The sequence below is a fragment of the Arvicanthis niloticus genome, chromosome 9 (genome assembly GCF_011762505.2).
Source record: "Arvicanthis niloticus isolate mArvNil1 chromosome 9, mArvNil1.pat.X, whole genome shotgun sequence".
Classification (NCBI taxonomy): domain Eukaryota; kingdom Metazoa; phylum Chordata; class Mammalia; order Rodentia; family Muridae; genus Arvicanthis; species Arvicanthis niloticus.
In genome coordinates, this window is record NC_047666.1 from 1,507,269 (window position 1) to 1,530,925 (window position 23,657).

The 23,657-nt window shown below is 34.3% G+C and overlaps 1 protein-coding gene across 2 annotated transcripts in view; it reads left to right on the top strand.

Moving 5' to 3' along the window:
* Positions 1 to 23,657, top strand: part of Ccser1 (coiled-coil serine rich protein 1) — a 1,108,363-nt gene that overhangs the window by 580,948 nt on the left and 503,758 nt on the right. For both annotated transcript variants that reach the window (XM_034511175.2, XM_034511176.2), the window contains exon 9: positions 20,654 to 20,731. In XM_034511175.2, coding sequence (XP_034367066.1) covers positions 20,654 to 20,731 — 78 coding nt within the window. The remainder of the gene's footprint in view (positions 1 to 20,653; positions 20,732 to 23,657) is intronic.

A 23,657-nucleotide genomic window follows, 5' to 3' on the forward strand; every position in this document is an offset into this window, starting at 1 on the left:
ATACAATATATTTAGATCAAAGTCTTTTCCCTCCTTCAGCTCCTCTCAGAATATCTCCACATCTCTCCTACCCAACTTCATATTTTCCTTTCTCTCTGTCTTTCTTCTTCTTCCTGTCCTGTCTATCTTTCTTCCTACCTCCATTTTCTCTTAAAAAACATCTTGGAAAACAAATAAAACTGCATAATACAGAATTGGGAAACAAAAGTGCACACTAAACATCATGGAAACCATTTTGTGTTGTCCAACTATGTTTGCGTTTGGCCATGGGCCTACCTAGGAGTGTGCCTGGTATACTTGATATTCCCCACTGAAGCCCCAATGGAGAAAACTAACTTTCCTGTTTCCAGCAGTTATCAGTTGAAAATAGCTTCTTGGTTAGGTGTGAGTTTTGTATCATTTCCTCTTTTCTGTGTTGGGATTGTGTGTGGTCTGAACTTGTGCAGGTCTTGCCCTTGCTTCTTCCACAGTCTTTGTGAGTTCATATGTACATCAGTCCTGTTGTTGTGTCCATAAGACACTGTTTTGCTTGGAATCTGTCATCCCGTCTGTGGCTCTGTATGCATTGTCCCACTAAGAGGTTCCATGTTAATTAAGATCTACTGCAAGGAACTTCTCAAATGAAGTTGAGAAATGACCATGCTTGTGATTTGCATAAAAATCTATCTCCTGCCAGGTTCAAATGTTTGAATGCTTAGTTACCAGTTAGTGGACTGGTTAGGAGGTACAATGGGATGTGCCCATTTGGAGGAGGTGTCCCTCTGAGCTTTTGTTCCAGCACCCTGTCTGCCTGTTTGCTTTCAAGCTTCCCACCATGATGGTCATAGATTAACTCTTTGAAACTCCAAGCAAACCTCCAACTAAGTGTTCCCTTCTATGAGTTTCCTTGGTCATGGAGCTTCATCACAGCAATAGAACAGTAACTAAGACAGACAACAGTATTGCATTATGTCCTCAGAGGTCACTTTATTGCTATTCTTTTGCCATTGTTAAGAAGGGTGTAGGGGAGAGAATGGTATACTGCCCTGGTCATACTTTGTACCAGGAGAAACAAATCCTTCTTTACTTACCATACTATAAAAGCAATTATACAAATGATTCCAGTGTTGTCTCATGTCTGGGAAAATTAATGACAAACATGCTAGAGAGTTGGTTTCTGAGATTTAGACAAGTTTCAAGTCCATCTCTGAAACAATTTTCTCTACTTTTAAAGAGATTATAACAAAAAATTTTAGAAGTTTCTTAGAACATTTTGGATTTCTGTTATATAGAAGTTATATAAAGTAGCTTTTTTAAAAAAAAGACATTTTATATTTTATAATTAATTAGAAATTAATAATGACAGAGAGTTAGCAAAACTGTTAAAAAGACATATAGAATTAAGAATAATGGTTAAAGCAGGCATGTTTAAAAAATAAAAGAAAGCCAAGAGAGTCTAGAATGAATGGAGCTCCTGCAGTTACAGACCCTGGGAAATGTGGGATTTAGTTATATTAAAATCGAAATAAGGAAGCACACAGTTATAATTTCCCCTACTGTACTTTTGTATGGTAGTGAGAAAATTTTGGTTTTAGTTGAATTTACATTTAGCTTGTCATGAGAATGAACTGCAGAACATGCTAAGTGTGGATTAAAGGATCAGCAACAGTACACTGTTCATCACTGTTATATCTTGTTATATCACTGTTATATCTTGTTCAGTACGCTGCTCATCACTGCCTCACTCTAACCTTTATCCTCCTAGATTAAATGCCCCTTTTTGATTTAGTTATACTTTAAAAGGGCAAGAGTAGAAAACAAAAGATGATAAATGATAATAGGAAAACGGTGCAGAGGACAGGAAGCTTTCTCATTTTTGAAACCACAGAGAAGACTGCCTAGGCTTGTTTTCCTGTTTCTTCACATGGTAATCTCATTGCCCAGTCCACCAGTCATTATCTGGAACTCTTAGGGTATGGGCAAAACAAAACACTCTGAGGTTAACATTTAAAACAACTCAGTAGAAACAAGTTACTGGTCAAATTGATAAGCATATTAACAATCGCCATGTATTTTCACTAACAATCTCATTCTTTGATTGAAAAAGAACACAGAGCCCAAATAGAAAAAGCAGTATTGTAAGCAAATACCTTAGAGATGCATGCGCACCTTGTCGTGTGGTAGTGTCCTACTATCAGTATCTGAAGTTCACTCTGAGCAAATGCTTAATCCTCATTGCAGAGCCAGTTGGCATAAAAATGCACTAATGTTTTCACTTTAATCTGACTAGCAAGTTTATAAATAGTACATCAAACATCTTAGCCCACATTCTGTATCATGTTACATATCATTGTCACATTTTTATTTCATTTAATTAATTAAAATACTTCCTGGTCAGTGTTCTGTAAGTGAAAAAATAGAAGAAATCAAGAGGCACACAATTATATATCTATAATATTTCAAAAGAAACCTGTTGTGTGATTCCAACTTCAGTCTGAGGTGAATGAGAATTACATTTCCAAAGTATATCAATTTCTATAGTAATTTTAAATTCTTTCCCTTACCTAGTTTTCATTGTTTATTTTATGGTATTATTATTTTATATTGAATTACAATCTCATAATGTATGTCAGCTGACAATACAGATATCATAAATAAAATATAAATAAATAAATAGGATAAAAAGGCTTACAAATACCTTGAACATTTATGATGTTAAAATTACATATTATAAAAAGAAAAATAATAATTTTATTTCTGACCAGATGCAAAGACTATGCTAAATTTTTAATGTTTTAAATTAAAATACATGTAAACTTCAGTACTCTGTGAAGATTATGAGATATTAAATGCACAGAATAGAGATTATAAAGATAACAGTTTTTTTTTTTTTTTTTTTAACATGGAGCACTATCATTAAAGTGAATGGGCATAGAGCTGTTGGTCATTATCATGCCCCATCCTAAGGAAATGGTCCTCTCTTTTGCCAAGGTTTGGAGTCTTTTCCATGTAAATTGTAGATGTGAAGCCAGAACTGTGTCATGTTCCCTTAGAGCTCTGCCAGCATGCATGCCAAATAGGTGTTATTGTGGCTGTGCATTAGCAGTGAACATTTATTGCCAGATCCCTTTCATGGGATGTATGGGAGCAGTGCTAGTTTTAGGAACAGCAGGCTACGCTGCCTGCAATCACTGTGTGCATACAGCCCACTTTTCTTACCAGTGCAAAGCTTACCAATAAGCCAGCTCCCTTCTGCAGGCAGAAACAGATAAGTGCCAATACTTTCCTCCTTAGAAACTTCCTGTAAGATGGAGCCAAAACTGCTCTCTCAAGTGCTGAAGATGTCTCTCCATCCCAATGCTTTTTCCCTTTATTGCTTTTCTTTCTCATCTTTTGGCTTTCCTGGTACAACTTCCTAATAAAATAGCTTCATGGAAATTCTAATCTTAGTTAAAAGCAGGTATTAAAAATGAATAATAAAATATTTTATATGATCCCAATATCAAATTACTAACAGTTATTGTCTTTGATTTTATTTACTTTATTTGTTATTGTATGTGTATATGTTGAATATGGTGTTTAGGCACCATCTACACTATGCATATGGAAGTCAGACGACAATTTTTCTTTAGAATTGTGTAGCAAGCACCTTTACCCATGAGTCATCTTGCTGCCCCAGTTTTTTATTTGCTTTTCAAATTAAATTTTATAGTACTAGAAATATATTATATATGTATATGAATTTTCCTATGTGTATATATATATATATATATATATGCAAAGACTTATGTGCAAGCTTAAAACATTCTGTTGTACTTTCTTAGATACTCACTGAATAAGTTACTCTGATGAGAGACATAGGTTCTCTTTTAAGCTGAAATATTCCTAATGAAGAACTCCAGTCTATGCCTATATATCAAACTGCTATTTTTCCGTTTTAACTGGCAAGTTTAATAAGAAGAAAAATGAGCACAGCCACCATACCTGACATTTATTTTCTCTGTGTCACAGCCATTTTCTTTGATACCAAGCTACAAGTGTGGCTTTCATCTGTCTGATGCGAAAAAGAAAGTATAAGGTTGTGAATATGTTTTTAGTTATTTTACAGATATATCCATTCACTAATCAATAACATCAACCTTTATTCTGAAGTCCTATTTATTGTCTATATCATGTTTGACATATCCTTGAAGATACAAATGCTAGGTAGATAGGCTGTGTGCCCAAGAGCAGTCACACAACATTAGCCACACACTTGCTACAGTGCCTTCTTTGCCAAAGTGAAGTGAACTTGTATGTAGTCTTTTTATATTGGATGAGCTACATTTTAAATAAAACTATGCAACAATCTGTTAATGAGTGGCTTCACGAGATGGAGAAATGAATCAAAGTGCAGAATTTCCTTAGTCATTAGTCTCAAAAAGCATGTTTATGTTTCTGTTCACTGCACCAAAGCTAAAGTTGTAAAGATGTTTCCTATATACCTTTTAAATTCTTTCCTTCTATGTCAAGTGCCCATATACATACAAATATATATGTATATATTATATACATATGCATATATCTATATACATATAAATAACACTAAATAGACTAAGCAAGTTGCATTAACATATTTAGCTCTCTCTCCCTCTTGCTCTTGCTTGCTCACTCTCTGTGTGTGTTTTATGTGTATGAAACAATAAAAAAGAAAAATAGGCCATAATTTAGAACTCAAACAAGGCCATTATATGGAAAGGATTGGGATAAAGAAAGGGAATCTGGGAAGTTATATAATTATATTTTAATTAAAACATTAAAATATTTTTTTTTCTGAGTCTCGTTATGAGTAAAGGGTTAGAATTGCTTTCTCATCTTAGAGAGGATCTATGCTTGGGGATGGCAGCATGATACACTGTACCATCAGATAAGTGTTTTCCAACTGAACTTCAGAAGAACCTGGCAGTTTATTACTCTGGTCTAGGTGGCAACCCTTAACTTTTCGTCTGGTGGACTAAAGGAGAAACAAGCTTATATGAGTGCAACCAACAAATCTTGTGAGTTAGATTTGAAAAACACAGAACAAAACATTTTAGAAATGTCTGCATCTGCCTACTTTCACCTCATTCAACAAATCTCAGGCTCAGTGGTTATTGAGAAGAGGATATGCCATAACAGAGCAAAGTCAGTAGCATTAGAGCTAAGGAAGAATTTAAAATGTCTTCTCTATGCTTCCTGCACCCATTCTCCATCTCAACCATGGCTTTGAATTGCTCACAAAATTTAAATACATTTCTTGTTCTTTAGATTATTTCTTTTCTACCCTATAGTACCTTCATGTCCATTTTTAGAAGAGATTAGTAGCAGTCTATGCAAATTTCTCACTTTTCCAAGTAGCTGAATATTTAGGGGACATATTTGTATAAAACTTCTATGTAGTATCATTATAAAAAATAAACTAAGGGTTTATAATTATTGTATAACTTGATTTCTTTTTGACACCATTTATACATACATACACACACGTACACACACACACACACACACACATACACACAAACCCCTTGGAAATATTGTATAGTTGACAATTTTCATTTAAGGTACAGTGAAAAATAACTTCATTTACAATGAAAGTAGGTGTTACAAAATCTGACCTCTAAATATTTTTTTGCAAAGACATTTTGTGAAGTGTTAAGATGCCAAACACCAGCTAAAAGACCTTTGTGAAAATCTATGTTTACAAACAGTATTAAAATAATTCACATATAGAAAACATGTAGTAAGACTTTTGAAATCAAATCCATTTTACATTTTGTTAGTCCAAAAAACATTTTTTACATTATGCTTGTTTTATATCCTAAATAATTGCCAGTCTTTTGTATGGATTAAATAAACTTGACTCTTGTGTTGCTAGAATGAAATCCAGTCCTTGTGCACTTTGAGTACACACTCTGGCACTGAGTCACACAGCTGGTTCTAATTTTCAGACTAAGTAACACAGTAAACAAAGAGGGACTGATTTTTCCACAGGACACATACCTACAGGAAAGCATGAATGTGAATGCAGTGTCCTAGAAATACAGAAGAAGCATGTGCAAATATTAAGTGGTAGGTCATGTTGCTGATTCTATGTCTACACAGCATTCCAATTAATCAGTACTTGTGCTATTTCTTAACTCCATATTTCCGATTCCCTTTTTTACAACTTCTTTTATTTTGTCTTTCTAACCCTTCTTTTTGGCTGTGTTTAGTTTTCATGTTTTGTCATTCCTTTACTCCCACTTTCTCCAAATGTCTCTTCTCCTTTCTTTGTGTGCTCCATTGTCAATCAGCATTGGAACTACCTCCCAGGCTAATCCTAATGCTAACTCTGTCTATCAGTCTGTAAATGCTCTCCATGTGCTGGACTCTGAGTATTGCTTTCTAACTTATGAGTAGTTATGCTTGGGAGTGCTTGCAATTGGATGGCAAGTTCAATTCAATTTTTGTGTGGTTTGATTAAAATTATGCCGTGACTGCTTTGAAATTAACCTAAATGTAATAGACTGCTGAATTTCGATTAATGGTGACAGAGTAGAAAGCTCTGGGGTTGTGTGCATCACACTGAGTAGAGTGTCCAGCCCCTTTCTTTGTAAATTTTCTGTAGGTTGATTTTTAAAAAGCAGCAAAACTACAAAGTTGCAGCAGAATTTTAAAACAAATAACATTATATTTTAATTGTCTACTACTTTAATCTACAAATTAGCAACTCTTTAAAATATTTTGTTTGAGTCCCCTTGTATAGAACACACAAACATTAATACTTTATGATAAGATTAATAGATGCTATTTTATGTAGTAAAAGTACAAGGCAACTGTAATTTTATTTCAAGAAAATTTGTTAAGTAGTACAACACAATCTAAAGTTGTCCCATGATAGGCACATATTGTTATTATTGTAATCTTTGATACTTGGCTTTTGGAAAAAGAATTCTAAAATTCTTCACTTGAACTAGATATTCTTTCTAAAAATAAGAATCTACCACAAGATTTTCCTTGGTTATGTCTTTGAAAAATGACTAACAACATGGAGATGGTGAGATATCTTGTGAAGTAGAGGCACTTAACACCAAGGTTGAGATTGATTCCTGTAATCCTCCTGTTAGAAGCAGAAAATGACTCATCTAGGTTGGTTGTCCTCTGAGCTCCATATGCATAGTGTGGGATGAATACCTAGTATCCTACTCCTCCCATCACACAATAAACAAGCAAACAATAAATTAAGTAAGTAAATAAATAAGGTAATAAAAATTTAAATGAAAAATATTTCTATTTAGTTGTGAGAGTCAAAGTTGTTCTCTTTATAAAGAACTATGCAAATGACATGCATAAAGTTATTAGCATTTTGAATCATTATCTTTAATTATGTGAAGAAGGACAAAGAATATTGTTTAGGAAAGAGTGAGATATTTCTTTTAAGATGCTTGTATAGCTCATTAGTTTATTTGAAAGTAGTATTTGAAGTGTGCCACCAGATCCCAAAGAAAAATTTTAATAGCATTAAAGCATCTGTCTAGAATTTATATGGAGCCAGTCAAGCACATTCTCATTTCATTTTGAGCAGATGAATCTTGTTGTCCTTCAAACATATACTCATCAAAATGAGCTGGGAAGGAAGGAGTCTCACAAACTTATTCTAGCAATATCACAGAGAACTGCAAAAGGATAGCTAAAGTAGAAAGTGAGTGAGAAGCGTGGGAATTATTTAAGAAGCAGAGTTGCTGGAGTATGTGATAGGAGGATGAAGGACGCTAAGCCTCCAGGAAGACTCAGGAGGTCTTCATTAGTAATTGCTTGAGTATCTTTCACTTGTAGAGAGACCGAAAAAAAAGTGAAACTGTTAAGAGATGACAAGTTTTGTTCAGAATACACTGAGGCGGCGATGCATGAAGGATACTGAAGTAGATGAGCCTGCTCTGCAGTTTGACAGAAATGATAAATGTTAGTTTAAAAACTTGGATGCTGTTCAAGTTTGCTTTCTGTTGCTGTGATAAACACCATGACCAAAACAACTTCAGGAGAAAAGCGTTTATTTGGATTAAATGTCCAGGTCACAAGGCATCTCCGAAAGAAGTCAAGACAGAAGCCCAAAGGAGAAAATGAAACAGAAACCATGGAGGAATGTTGGTTACTGGCTTGCTTCCAGGCTCATGTTTGGCTACCTTTGCTCAGATAGCCCAAGCTCACCAACCTAGAGATGGTACCACTCCTAGTGTTCTGGATCTTCCTACATTCATTGATAATCAAAAAACTGTCCTGTAGATAATAATCTGAAAGATCAGTGTGATGGAGACAATTTTTAAACTGGTTTTTCTCTTCACAGTCACAGCCAGTATTAGCCCTCCCAGATAGCTTTATAAATGAAAAGTACATAAATGGGAGATGTAATTATCTTTCAAGATTTTGACTTACTTAATCATAGATTTTATTTTGCTCTTAGAAATAAATTTTGTTTTGAAGCCTCTGTTATTCATAGAATTCATAGATGGGTGATAGGAATTGAACTCAAGTCTCCTTCAAGAGCTGTACATGTTAGTAATCATGGCCACATCCCTTCAGGCCACAGTATTTTAGTTAATTAATTGTGAAGGAAAATAGTCAATAAACAAATAAGAGAAGCAACATCAGTGTACAGAATTTAGCAATGTGTATCCTCCATTATTAATTAATAGTCACATATGACTTTGAAATAATATATTCATTTAATACTTCAATCAATCAATAAATGTTTGATGCTGGGATCATTGATGTAGTGTATCTTCATTTCTAGTGATATTTTGTCTGCTAATGTCTTGCAATATAATTTAGCAATATATAGGATGCACAATAAAGATTTTAGAAGACTATTCAATTATTTCTTTTCTAAAAAAGATTTATTTTAAAAATCTGTGAGAGATTATGAATGCAAGTGCCCATGGAAGGCAAATAAGGATATGAGATCTCTGGTACTAAAGATACAGGAAGCTGTGAACAGCCTGACATGGCTACTGCCAACTTACCATTATTCTCATCAATGGCTTATTCAGGTTTATATACCCTATTTGATTATCTTTATTTCTATAGGTTATCCTAAGGAATATTTCCAGAGAGAAAAACAGGAATTAAAATGTTTAACATGGCTTGAAAATTAATTTGAATATCCTCAAGAATCAAAAATTAATGCAACATTAGAAAAACACAGTAGTATATATCTGCAAATTTTATTTTTAATAATCTTATGTTTATTGATGGTTTTCAAATGTTTTAACTTCTCTTATAGCCCACTATCCAAAAGAGATCGTGGGAAAGAAAGAATATGGGAAAATGGACCTGTTTAGAAAGTTTTTTTTTTTTTTGAGTAAATCTCATCTGTGTTGCTAGAAACCAGCAGTTCAGTTCACAGGTGAGCAGTGGCAGCTAACTCTACTCACACTTTATAGATATAACAGTAGTGTAGTTTGGTAGAGTCTAGATAGCAAACACAAATCAGCAACAATAGCATTCATAACAAAGACAGCCAGGCTTCAGTCTCAGCATGAGTCAGTAGGAAGGACCAGCATGAACACCAGCTGTGTCTCTCTCAGTATAGTGAAGATTAGCAAAGTGTTGTATAGCTAGCTCTATAAGCAAGCCTAGCTCTGCCCCAGTCATTGTTCATCAAGTTCTATTTACAATCACTCTAAACATCACGTCCTCCACAAGTCCTGCTTCACCATATATCTTGCCTTAACTTGTGCAACTGTCTCAACTGACATCACTCTGTCAATTGGCCCACGACCACAAAAGCAACAAAAAAACCAATAACACACCACCAAAGTTTTTTGGTGTGTTTCTCTCTATAGAGCCCCAATGAATACAGTTCAATTATATAGTATAAGATAGACCAATACATATATGTCATTAACAAAAATAAAATTTGTCATATGTGTCTTTTTAAATGTTTGTTTTAGTAAAACATTCTTTCTTTTGTGACTGTTTTAGCAAAACATTCCTTCACAAGTCTGTCTTAGATTTTTACTATGTCTACTTTAAAAAAAAAAAAAACCCTCTTTTATGTTTGTCTCAACAAAGTACCACCCAATACAACTAACTTTCCAATGAACCCTTAAGTTTCTATTTTATATATCCACTGTAAATTCATATGCATGGATAAAAGAGAGGATTTAAACTGTGAAATGTCTTCAATTAAAATTCAGATCTAAGGCTATTTTTATTTTGTGTACAAAATGATTAAACAAGCAAATTTCATTTTTCATAGGACAAATAAAGCTTATTTTATTCCATATATAAAATTTACATATTAAATATCCTATTTTCTGTCATATATATATCAAATTTGAGGCCCAAAAATGGGGCATTACTGAAGCTGTAGAACCAAACAAGTGCAACAATAGGAAGCAAATTTTTAATAAATAAAATCATAACAAATATAAATTCAAACTTGAATGATGAAGAAAGACAAAGGAAGATTTGGAATCCATAAGTGTATGATTTGGTATTATTTTGATTTTATGTATTAAAAATTAGATGTTTTACCTGTATCACTGAAATTATTAATGTTTCTTAGGAAAATTAACAACAATATTAAGTAATATCCTAGTCAATGGAAACTTTAATTTGTAGGAGAATTAAGAGTGAGAGATCAAGAATGTTTGTCTAAAAAAATGTTGAAACAGTTGAGTGCAATATGCAGAATTAGATCAGGATCATAGGAGTATCTCCTTTGATTGTATTGCTCTTTAGAAGGTATAGTGGACCTATTTGAGGATATTACACCCAAAGTCAATAATTTTATGTCTGTGTTGTACAGGTTCAAAGTAAGCACATTAGTATCAATTGATTTTGAATGATATTTCATATTCTAGGAAAGATAGCTGGCTTCAGAATAATGTGTGAGTGATGTGAAGGAAATGAACAGCCAACAGACAAATGATGACACAACTATAGGAAGAACGTGATGACATGACTTAAAAATTTGTTTTGGACTCCTAATAGTATTCTTAAATACAAAACTCAAGCCATGTCTTAGATAGGTAATAAGACTGAGCTTGAAGATGATTACCAGTGATATCCCTACTTTTAGTTCTTCTATGTCTTTATTCCTTTAAAAATTGATTTTCTGTTTGACTGAATATTTTTGAGTTTCAAAGCTGATTTATCCCCTGTATTTTAAATGGGAAATTTTTTTCAAAGTCAACTGAGATGATTCATCAAACCAAAAACAAGGTACCTCAAATAAGAGATTCAGATGATGGTCACTCATCTATGCTTCTCTCATCTCTTTCTGTACTCTTGACAACCACATCTCAGTTGTTACTGTAGTATACATAGACATGAACTATTCCTTCACACTTTTATACTTGAATATTTTCCCAAGCAATACAAGCACTTACTCATTTGTGTTACCCTCTGTATTTAAATTGCTAAAATATCCATCCTTTTTTCTCACTGCTGACAAATAGGTCAGTAGCCTTGTTATGCTTGGTTCTGGCAATATTATCCAGGTTAGGCAGCCACAAGGTCACCAGTATTAGTGATGAATGTCCTCCAGAAGGTTGTATTGATGAGCAGTGCTCCTTAGCAGGTTAGGTGTACTAAAAGATCTGTAACTTGAATTCTTTTAACTTATAATGAGTTTGTTGTGATTTAACATTTATAATACAGTAACATATGCATAAAAAATAAAGAAATGTCACAGTAAACAAAATTAAAAAAATATATTTTTAATTTCACCAAGAAGCAATGAACATGCATTTTTACTTGCATAGTTTAATGTACTACCATTACTGATGGATTATCAAAATAGTTGACTGTCATTAAAAATTATATGATCACTTATCTAATTTTAAGTATCACTGTTCACTATTTCTTTTTAAAAGATTAATAAACAAGTGCTCACATCAAGTATGTAATTCCTGTGCTGGTAATATTTAATCTTTTTAGATTCTTTAACATTTTAGGGTTGGTCTTCATATAAATAGTACATACATGAATATATTCAATCTTGTATTTTACTTTTTCTTATGAGTGTGCTAGGTGAAAAACCTGAAAAAACAGTGCCTTAGAATTCCCTGGATTTTCCATGACACTTAGATCTATGTTAGACAGTTTGTCTGCTGAGGTTTGATTCATGGCATCCACTTTTGCTGGTTGATTGTCAAGTATAAGGCTGTGCTGACTCGGCAAGGGTTCAGTGATCTTGTCTACCTTATACTCACTTTTGCAAAATGCTGTCATCAGCTTATCCCTGCCAAGGAATGGCTTCCTTGAAGTATTTTGTGTGCCTCACAATGTATTGTAAGATATTTTACATTGGCACCAAATCAATACCACACAATAAAATGCTCACTATACTTCAAGTGAATCTCCATCAAAACAGGAGGCTTAGTGATAAAGTTGGCACAGTGTTACTTACTGATCTTCCTCAATAAAAATATTAAGGAAGAAAAAGCATAGGGAGTCTGCCATATTTTTGGACTGTCATTTCAGGAAGGTCTCTGTAGTGATTCATGGTTTTGTATGTTGTCAAGGTTGAATTACAGAATTATAAACTGTTGTGTTGTTTGAATTATCCTAGCTCTCCTGGGTGTTCACAATAACTATATTCATACCTGATTCTTTCAGATTCATTCATTGTCTGAGAGAATTTCCAAGAGAACAAATGCCCTTCTGTAGCTTTTGAATTTAGAGCTCAATGTAAAATAGAAGATTCAGAAAAAGTGAACCAAACCATCATACATAAACATTCCAGACAAAGACTAGAGCTCAGCCATCATAGCTTCTAGTACTTTCATTTCTGACAAAAACTGATTCTGCAGAGTTGCTGACACAAAGGAAACCTGCAGACTTCTTTGAGACTGAGATGCTGTAAGCAAGTGTATGGACCACTGAGATTCATCTTGCAGAAACTCATTCCAATAAGTAGCAAACCAAATTTCTTTATCCCATGTCAACCACAAATTCATAGGTGAAAAACATTACAGGTAGGTGAATGTTCATGTACATTTCCCACAAAAGTGACCTGATGTAGATAAAGAGCTATAAAATTGGCTTGTGATTCTGACAAGTAGAGATGTGTGTTCAGATAAGGATGCTGGCAGTCAGTCAATGTATAGGCCTTACTGTGTCAAGACATTCCTCTGGGCTCTGTTAACTAAAGACACATTTACATTCACTGTACTTTCTATCAACTGTTTGTTACATCTTTAATTCCTCAAAATGTAACCAAGAGTGAAACTGGAGCATACAACCATCTTTCTAAATAAAACATGTCTTAATCATCACATTAAAAAATGCATTTTACTTGCATTAATAATTCCTCAGGGACTACTGCCCTTCTCTCTGTGTTTTATCTCAAGGCACTTATACAGACTGATATTACTGGACCAACTACTGAGCTAATTTTCTATTTTATCTGTTCCTACTTAAATTTATATATCATGCAAATACCACATAATTTACAGGGCTTCTCACTTCAACAACATTAATGCCCAGGTAGAAAACACTTTTGTAGACGTCAGATTCACCAGTTCATCTCCAATGTCACTCAAATATCATCTGCTTTTCCAGCTTCTTTACTGAAAGCTAGACTGAAGAATTAAAAGGTGCCCAGACTTTGTGAGGCAGTTTGGAGAAAGCATGGCTCTAAAGATGCATAAATCCTTGAGTAAGGGGTTAGCATACTAGGGCAAAAGTCAGGCTAATTATAGACAAAAAGACTAAGAGAAATGTTAATAATTGAAATGAAAAAGAATGTTAAAAGAGATTAAGAAATAAATGTACCTATAGACTGGACTCTATCTTTGAAGAAAGATTTTCCATAGAAAGTGGAGTTTCTCAGATGATAATGGTGCAGTCAAATCTAGCAAATGGAGTATTAATATGATAAGTGTCCAGTGTGCTTAGGGAAAACATGTGAAGTCGGCATCACAGAGAAAGCGTGTAAGAAAGATAATACAATACCAACAATTGTTACTTTCTAGGCCAGATTGTGCAAGAGAGATATAAAATGAACTATCAGAGTTTATTTTAGTAATGTTTTAAATATATTTAATATAACATAATGATTTTCAAGGTAACATAATTTTAAGCCATAAAATTATTCACAAAGCATTTAATTTATGCTATTTTTAAATATTATTTATTTATGTTTATTTATATGAGTACACCATAGTTGTCTTCAGACACACCAGAAGAGGGCATCAGATCCATTACAGATGGTTGTGAGCCACCATGTGGTTGCTGGGAATTGAACTCAGAACCTTTGGAAGAGCAGTCAGTGCTCTTAACCGCTGAGCCATCTCTCCAGCCCAATTTATGCTATTTTTAGTACAGATCCTTTAAAAGCCAGTGTATGTTGTAATTTAACAAATATTCCAGTTTGAATTAGCCAGTTTTCAAATGCTAAATTGTCATATATGACTAGTATTGATCAATGAAATCTTCAGTTGTTGGAATTTTCTTAACAAACTAAAGTTTTATTTGTTTGCTTGTTTATCTAATTTTGCTTTTTCTTTTATTCATCTCTTTAATTTTATCTTGCTTTCTTTTAAATTTGTCTTTTATTTTCATTATCTATTATGCATATGTGTATGTGTGCATCTCTGTGTGTATTTTTAAACATATGAATGCAACCTTTCTGTCTGTGGAATGTTACTTGTATTTCAGGACTATTGTTAGGACTGAGTGTTTGGTCCTGGAGAGCTGATTTGTCATAAAGAGTTTTTAGCAGCTGACTGATAGGATTGTTGCATGACACTGTCCTGGGGAGGCAGGAACAAACTCCTACTGACTCTAGATAGGTAACAAATGACAGATACCACCAAAGTCCAATTTGGCAACCCAATCAGTTTTAGTGGTATTATTTACAGTAATACAGTTGAGGGGTTACTTATAGGAGTAGACATGGCTTAATAAAACAATTGCACTACCAAAGCCAACCCAGAATGGTGACAGCCCACAAAGCTGGAACCCTTTAAAAGCACTGCACCAGCTCAGGCAGCCCAGCAGATTCTTTCCAGATGATTCAGTTGATTTGAGTTTCTTCCAACTCTTTGGGATATTCTCTGTTACCTTCACGCATCTTGTCTTGAAGGTTATAGCTTATATATGTTTGGCGAGGGAGACACCTGGTGATTCTGGTTAGGTTCTTTCTGAAGCCATTGAATCATTTACTTCCTGAGTTTAACAAGCTTCCTTTCATGTTGGAAACTTTTACATCCCCTGAGAACACCATGTTATTTTACCTCGTTTTAACATTTGTGTCTTACATCATTTCTTGACAAGATGAACAGTTTTAAATGGGAGGAAATTGCTACAAAACGGGGATCTAGTTATACTTTTGCATTGCTAACAGGTTTTTACAGAGAAGCTGGAAAGGAATGTGTGTGAAAGCAGGAACCAGTTACGTTACGAGGATGCATTAGTTCCCTGGGGTTGATGTAACAAAGTGCCAGGAGCAGATTTAACACGTAGCCAGTAGCCTCTTCTCGGCAGACCAGAAATCTGAGTTAACATGTACAGGACCACATCCTTCCAAGGCTCTGTGAAAAGGAGTCTTCCTGGCTGTTAAGCATTACCGGCAGTTTGAAAATTTCTTTGGCTTGTTCTAGAAGTAAATATAGGTGGGGGAAACTAGGCATTTTCTTAATAGAGGCCTTATTGTTGTGATCAGTACTAGTGCCTTCATATGGCCTTCTTGGCCCAGTTTTTCTGTGAGACTGTCCCAATGTCTTCCTTCTTTTAAGGATACCAAGCACATTAGGTTAAAGACATCCTAATAAAACCAGTCTCGGTTTACATGGTTGTATCTTCCAACACTCTCCTGACAAATAAGGTCATATGAAGAGGTTCCTGGTTGGCACACATTTTGAGGAAATGCCTTTTAATCAAGGCCAAAGGCTATGGAAGTAAGAGGGAATATTTGGAACACAGCTAATATCTATGTATCACTCATGGTTTAAATTTTGGGAGTAGATAAGGACATTGGAAATACAAGTGAAACAGATGTGAAACAAATGTAAAAGGAGTGAAGGCAGTTCAACAACTTTTCATCTTACAACAATAATGATGTCAGAACTAAGGAGAGAACACAATTTTGATTAATATCATCCTATAAAACAAAATCCTAAGCTTTATTCTCATTTAGACCATTATATGAGTTCATTTGGGCTACAAAAACTCATAATAATTTCGATCTCTAATCATACTCACTCCTGATTTATAGATCAAGCTACTGCTTAAAGGAAGTGAAAAGATAGGTATGTTTTCAACTTGAGTGATCTTGAATATACAGTCTGTTCAGTTTTCAAATGCACTGTGTTATGTGTTTATCTGTACATCTGGTAAAAGTCAACTACGAACCAGTCTCCTTGTTATGGAATCTCAGAAGTTTCTTAATTAAGGTTTCATGAGATCCAATAAAATAAATTTCTTCAGATGTTTATTGATCTGACACTTCCTCTGCCTTTACAGTTTTAACTCCTTTCTTAAAACATAAAACAAATCACAACTTCCATCTCTGTCTCTTGCTGAACCTGTTAAATCTCTGCACTAATTTTCCGGTTAGGAAAGCATAAACTGAAACATCTCAGCTGCAAAAAGGTAGGAATCCCAGCCCAGCATCATGCATGGGAGCTCACAGAACAAAATGCTAATTATTGGGGTCATAAACCATGCCTTTTAAAAACTGATGAATCAGTGGTGCTCTAGCCTATGTTGGCAACTACACTTTTCTCATGATTTGAAAAACCATGTTCAAATTACATATTTTAAATGTTATATAATTTTTCTTTACCCTTTTCTCATATATTACATCCGACTACAGTTTTCGCTCCTTTCCTCCTCGTCTCTGTCTATATACTCTACCATCATTCCTTCTCCATTTCTCTTCACAATAAGGTAAGCCTCCCATGGATATCAATGGAGCTTGGCCTAACAAGTTGCAGTAAGATGAGGCACTTCCCTTAGAGTTAAATCAGTAGAAGGAAAAGGGTCCCTAAAGCAGGCTCCTACTGTTAGGAGTCCTACAAGAAGACCAAGCTACATAACTGCAACATCCACGACCTAAGTTAGACCCATGCATGCTCTCTGATTGTTGGTTTTGTCTCAGTGAGTCACTGTGAGCACAGGTTAGTTGATTCTGTGGATTTTCTTGTGGCATTCTTAAAACCCCTGATTGCAGCAATTCTTCTACGCCCTCTTCTGTAGAATCTCACAAGCTCAATCCGTTTGACTGTGGGTCTTTGCATCTGTTTTCATTAGTTGCTAGATAATTACAACTGAGCTAAGCAGAATCATTTCAGTCTCTTTCTTTCTCTTTCTTTCTTTCTTTCTTTCTTTCTTTCTTTCTTTCTTTCTTTCTTTCCTTTTTCTTTTTTCTTTTCTTCTTTTTCTTTGCCAGTCTTGTTTTGTTCTATTGTAAATATCCGAGGACTTCTGACTCTCCAGGCAGTGTCAGGTATGGGCTCTCTTTGCTTCATGGGTCTCAAGCTGGACCAGTCATTAGTTGGCCACTCTCCCAGTTTCTGTGCCATTTTTACCCCAGCATATCTTGTATGCAAGACAAATTGTAGGTCAAAGATTTTGTGACTGGATTGGTGTCCCAATTCTCCTCTGGAAATCTTGTCTAGTTACAGGAGATAACCAGTTCAGGCTCTGTAATTTCCCACTGCTAAGAGTCTTCGCTGGGGCCACCCTCTAGATTCCTTGGAGTTTCTATTGCAATCGATTTCTGGCTCATCTTTGAGATGCTCCCAGTTCCTGTTGTTTCTCCCTGTACTCTCTCCCTCCATCCTCTGACCACATGATCCTTTTTGTTCCTATTCTCAGTCCACCCCACCCTCCCCATCCAACCTTGATATTTTATTTTTCCTTCCCAAGGAGACCCATGCATCTCCGTTGAGACCTCCTTGTTACTTAGCCTTTTTGGGTTTGTGGATTGTAGCATGGTTATTCTTTACAGCTAATATAAGTGAGTACATACTATGTTTATCTTTCTGAGTTTGGGTCACTTTACTCCATAAGTTACACCACAGCATTCTGTATAGGAAGTTAACAATATAGAGAGGGCCACCTATGGGTATATACTAGATTTTAGTATAACCTAGTATACACTGGATTCTCTCCTTTAGAGCCTGAGTATACATGTGAGCAACCTAACTAGTATCTAAGCTCTATAATCCTTCAGTACTATGTCACCAACTCCTTTTACTTTGACTCCTCAGAACTGATACAAAAAAAAATGCTAAACTGCAATGGTCTCAGGGTTCTTAATAGTTAAGGTATAGCTATAAAGAAATATATATCAACATTTGTTGATATATCCTGACCCACAATCAATAACAACAGTCCTCTGAGGCATGTGTGCCAGGCCCTATTCTTCCTGCTCTTATTATGTTCTACTCATCCCAGATCATCAGTGTCACTAGGTCATAGAGGTCATTGCAGGTATCCTGTATTCTTTGGCTGCTGTTCTCAATCTTCTAGTTCTACTGATACACACCCATTAAACGGGAGTAAAAATGATCGATGTACACACACACTAACACACACATGTCTGTGTCTAGACTTTTAGAATACATACATTATTTTAGAATATTCTGCTGTGATTAGCTATTATGGCATTAAATGAATTTTATATTTTCTCAAAATTTGACTTTTATGTGTTTGCTTTTCCTCATTGTTCTCCCTGAAAATTGTGTAATAAGTCAACATTAACCTTATTTTTTACTTCTGACTCCTACTGTAAAATTCATGACTGATTGTATTTGAGGCAATAGGTATTCTGTGGAATTGTAAGTTTTACAGGAAATACATTGCCAAATTTGAGGTTATCTTACATTCCTTCCACAGAAAATTGTAACTTAGAATCATTTGAAAAAGAATATAAACAGGTGGATCTGAAGAATAGTTTGGTACTATCCTACAATTACTGGCTGTACAGTGACTACAGAAATTATATATTTGGTGTGTTTCTTGGATATATGACATTGAGATAAAAAAATTCTTTATAGATTTTCAAAGTTAGAATATCTTTATGTAGAAGAACAACAAGGTTGAAGACAGATGAAGATTTAAATTGTCAGTTCTACTTACTGTCTAGTGTGATCTTTAACTCAGTATTTATTTCATGTTCTAAAGTGACAACAATATCACTAAAATAACCATTACATGCACAAATTGGACATGTTACTTGCTACAGTGCCTGACATCTAGCCTATACTGAGTAATTTTTATCTGCTATAAGTAGTGCTAATTACAGTGGTAAAGATTATAGTAGCAAAGAAAATGTAAATATAGCTTAAAATTCTCTGTAAGCTCAACTGTATTTCTTTGGCTTATGTACATTCACTTATTATGATGAGAGTTACTGTATTAGCATTGTCATAGTAACTCTTATTTGCAACTTAATCACTCAGAGATATAGATAGGGAAAAACAAAACAAAACAAACAAACAAAAAAAACAAACTTGTACCAAGTTTCATTAGCACACAGCACCCAATACCAACATACATTTAGTAACTGAATCATCAGTAAATGTAAATCATGATACATGTTTTTCATCTCACTTTGACACTCTACAAAATCTACCATGTTTCTATAATTCATGCACACATATGATTTTTAAAATTATAAGTTAAAAATCAAACCCATGTGTTTTAATTAAGAAATATTTGATTCTTCACTGCTTGGAAATGAAAAGCTAAAATCAATTATATAATCACAATGACAGATTTATTTGTAAAAGTTATCTGTGAGAAATTGAGTCAAATTAAGCTTCCTGTAGCCCCTAAAAAAGGTAGAGAAATTGTGTTTGGTTACCCCGAGGGATTAGGAAGGTGGCACAAAGCACAGGTGATAGAGAATTTTGCATTTGCTTATCCTCAGATGCCCTTCTCTTTCTGGTCTGAATTCAATTTATACATAATATGAGGCCACAGACAAATTGAAATCAGTGTGCTGGAATTTATTTAAAATATGTTTCTGGCATTTAATCATAGAATAGTATTTGGAGAAAGACACTACTTTGGAATCCTGTAGGGTTCTGTCTTTCTGGTCTGGCCTTGACTCTCTGGTATCATCTTTTGCCACATTTGTACCTCCTGGATTGACCTGGCATTCATTGGCTTCATTCTCCACTGCCTTTTCATTCCTCACTCCCCTTAACCAATTTTACACTTGTAGCCATTTAGGCCCATCATTGTAGTAAGCTCCCTGACTTCAGTTATTTATGAATGCTATTGCCCAAGAAAATCTCCATGTCACACTCACTTCCATTCTAAGTTGGCTCCAAAATAACACTGTTCTGTTTGTAGCTGAGATATCAGTAGAATCTTCATCTTAACCTACAAATGAGCCAATCTTGCCCAGTTAGAAGACACACTTTGACAACTATATTCAAATGCTTGAGATTCTGTAGAGTGTTCTGCATCCAAAAACACCACAGTCACTCTTAGACTAGAAAAGATGGCAAAGTAGAATGCTTGTAACTTAGAAACTAAGCTACAAATACTTACACTAATTCAAAAAACCAAATCAGAACAACAACAAAACCCACCATAGTTGAGTGTACATGCCTACACAGTGGTTCATGAGTTAAAAATTAAGTTTTAGTAAGTTGAAACTATTAGCATAGAAACACATAGCTCACTATCATTGTGATTTTTTTCTTTGCAGAAAACGGTACAGCATTTACAGAAGGCCTTTGCTTCACGAGTAGATAAATCCACGCAGACTGAACTTCTAGGCTGTGATGTAAGTATCTATATGAAACTAGCTTTATCTTCTTTATTGGTTTGCATACTTCCACAGTTGTATACTCTGCTGTGGCTTCCTGCATTGCCCAAATTAATTCTTTGCTTATTCACAGACAATTCAAAACATCTTGGAGAGTTGAAAAGGATAATTCTAGGCCAAACTCATAAGCCAATGTCTCTAGCATGTTTTCCTTGTCTAGTAAATTTTAAGGCACATGGAAGCATGCAGAAGAATTGTAGGATAATTTGTTTTAAAGAAAAGGTTAATTTATTTATTAGCAATTTAATAAAGTTACTATGCTTGCAATAACCTAAGGCCAAGCATTATTTTTACATACAGGAAAGTAAAAAAAACAAACAAACAAAAAACCCTCCAATTTCACAAGCAATTTTACAATAATGTTTTAGCTCTAGGGCTTTGGTGTAGGCAATGCAAGTAATTTAATTAAAAGTAAATTTTATTAATGTAAAATTCTTGCTGATAGGATTGTAAAATGTAGTGTAACGGAATATTCTTCTAGAAATCCTATATGACTTTGTAAAGCTAATTGAAATAACAATACTTTCTTAAACATAGCTCTAAATTTTGTGTTTTGCTGAAGTTCATGGCTTTATACTCCCTATGCTAAAATGTAAAGAGGGTCTTTTACTCATTTCTATCTTCTGTGAGAACATTTCCTCATACTTAGAAGTGCCGAGAACAATATCACTAATTTGTTGTTAAGAAATTGGACACATGCTGCTTTAAATTTTGGGAATATTTCATAGTAGTGTCACGATAAAAGTTGACATAAAAGTAGGTGTCACTCTTGTGTAAACCTGCACAGCATTTTAAACAATGTACCAATGTTATTGGGCCTACCTACCCAAATAAACCAGGTTGAAGTCTAGCATAAATTATTGTCAAAATGTAATTTTAGTTTCAGAGTACTAAAGGCTATACTTTTCCTGAGAATTTTCTATATTTCTCATTTTCTAATATAATATTTATTTTAATGTTTTCCTTCTACATGTTTAAATATTCTACAGATGTAATGTTATTATGCCAATATTTCTAACACAGCTTTATATGCATGTTGTTAATTTTACTTTTGAGAGAAAAATAGTTTTACAATATTAAGATAGTTTACCACAAGTAATACACTATTTATCTTTTTCAAGAGACTCCCCCAACCCCATATACAATTTCAAATGTATATGTATGTGTCAGTTTTTAAGGTATAACCTCAACATGTATTTTAGTTGATACTTTGTGTATTTTAAGTTTAGCAGTCATATATTTCAAAGAGAATTATAAAAGCATGGTCTGCATCTAACTGTATTGCAATATGTATCATAGCACATGTGCACTGCAGGTTAGCCTAGAATCTAGCTACTTCAAAGCACTCAGTTTGTGAATGAATTACCCTCAGGAAGGTGTAACTTTTTGGTGTTGCATCTTTGAGGTACCTAGAATGCTAAGAAATGCAATGCATAAAAATACAAAGACAAGGAAAACACATGTGCATTTTAACTTGATATGGAAAATAGTACTTTGGAAACCTGCATTCTAATTCGATTAGTGACTCAATATAAACAAACAAACAAGCAAACAAACCAAGCCAACAGGACATTTGTGTAATATTGTAATGTTTTAGAAACCCATTGTGAATGCTGGTGACAACCTAACTACCTGCTGCCTTCTTTGAACTTGTTTCTCTGTGACAAAAATCATGTTTCGTTGTGTTTTTTTGAACAATTTATCATGATACTTGGATTTCTAAATATGTAAATGTAAATTTTAAAAAGGAGTCAAGTATATACATGGTATTCTGCTTAGTGTCCTCATTGTTTTTATCTTGTCATCATATGATGAAGGTTGATCAGCCCTTCACCTACAGCTAAGACAGAATACTTTTTTGGCAGCAATTCTCAGAGAATCCCACTTCAAGTGCTTGTTACAGTTTGAGGAGCTGATAACACATGACAGCACTCTGTTTATGTTGATGCATTCTGAATCTCCTAGTCACTTGTTATATAATAGAATCTGTAGAATCAGCAAATATGTCTGGAGCCTGAAGAGAATAACTGTCCTTAGCTACATGCATAAACTGTACTTTCTAGAAGGAAAGCTGGGAAAAGACATACTATAAAATAATTTAGAACCATGAATCACATGACAACTAGACCATATGTGACTCACCCACACTTTTCAAGAAACAGAAAGTGTCATCTATCAACTGTGATTTGTATATGTAAATAATTTAATATTTTCACATACATTTGAATTACTAGCTTTATATTTTTTCATAATCTTTCAAAAACCGGATTTATGTTAGAATTTTATAAACATACACATGAATGTTACATCTATTCATAATTTTGCTAGAGTTTTCCAGGAAAGAAAAAAGTATTTTGTAGAAACCTTGTATATCATCCTTGGTTTTTATGTTTTCTTACCTGGTTTTTGAAGCTGTCAGTATCAATCACCAGTTGCTCTTTATCATATGTCAGATGGTTCATGTCAGACTATAAGAGGACAAGTTAGCTTTAGCATTCAGGACATTATGTTTGCTGCACATGCTGTATAAGAAAGGAACCCATATGAATGCAGAGTGAAATATGTTAATAACAGACCACCATAGACCAGTATAAATGTTTAAAAAGAAAACTTTTACATGAAGAAATTTTACCAGGACCCTCGAAAAGCAACAATTTCTTAGGTGTCACCTGGGCTATTGATACCCTGTAAAGGATGGATAGGGATGCAACAGGGTTTACTAAAAGACCACATCAACAGATTGACATCCTTATAATAGTATAAACCATGCAAACAAAGGTCTCCCCAAAGAACATAGACTTCCTGTAAATGTTTTAAAGCTTGAGAGCTACAGCAAATAATATTTTGATTAAAATATTTGAGAGTGAATAGCTAAATTCAGCAG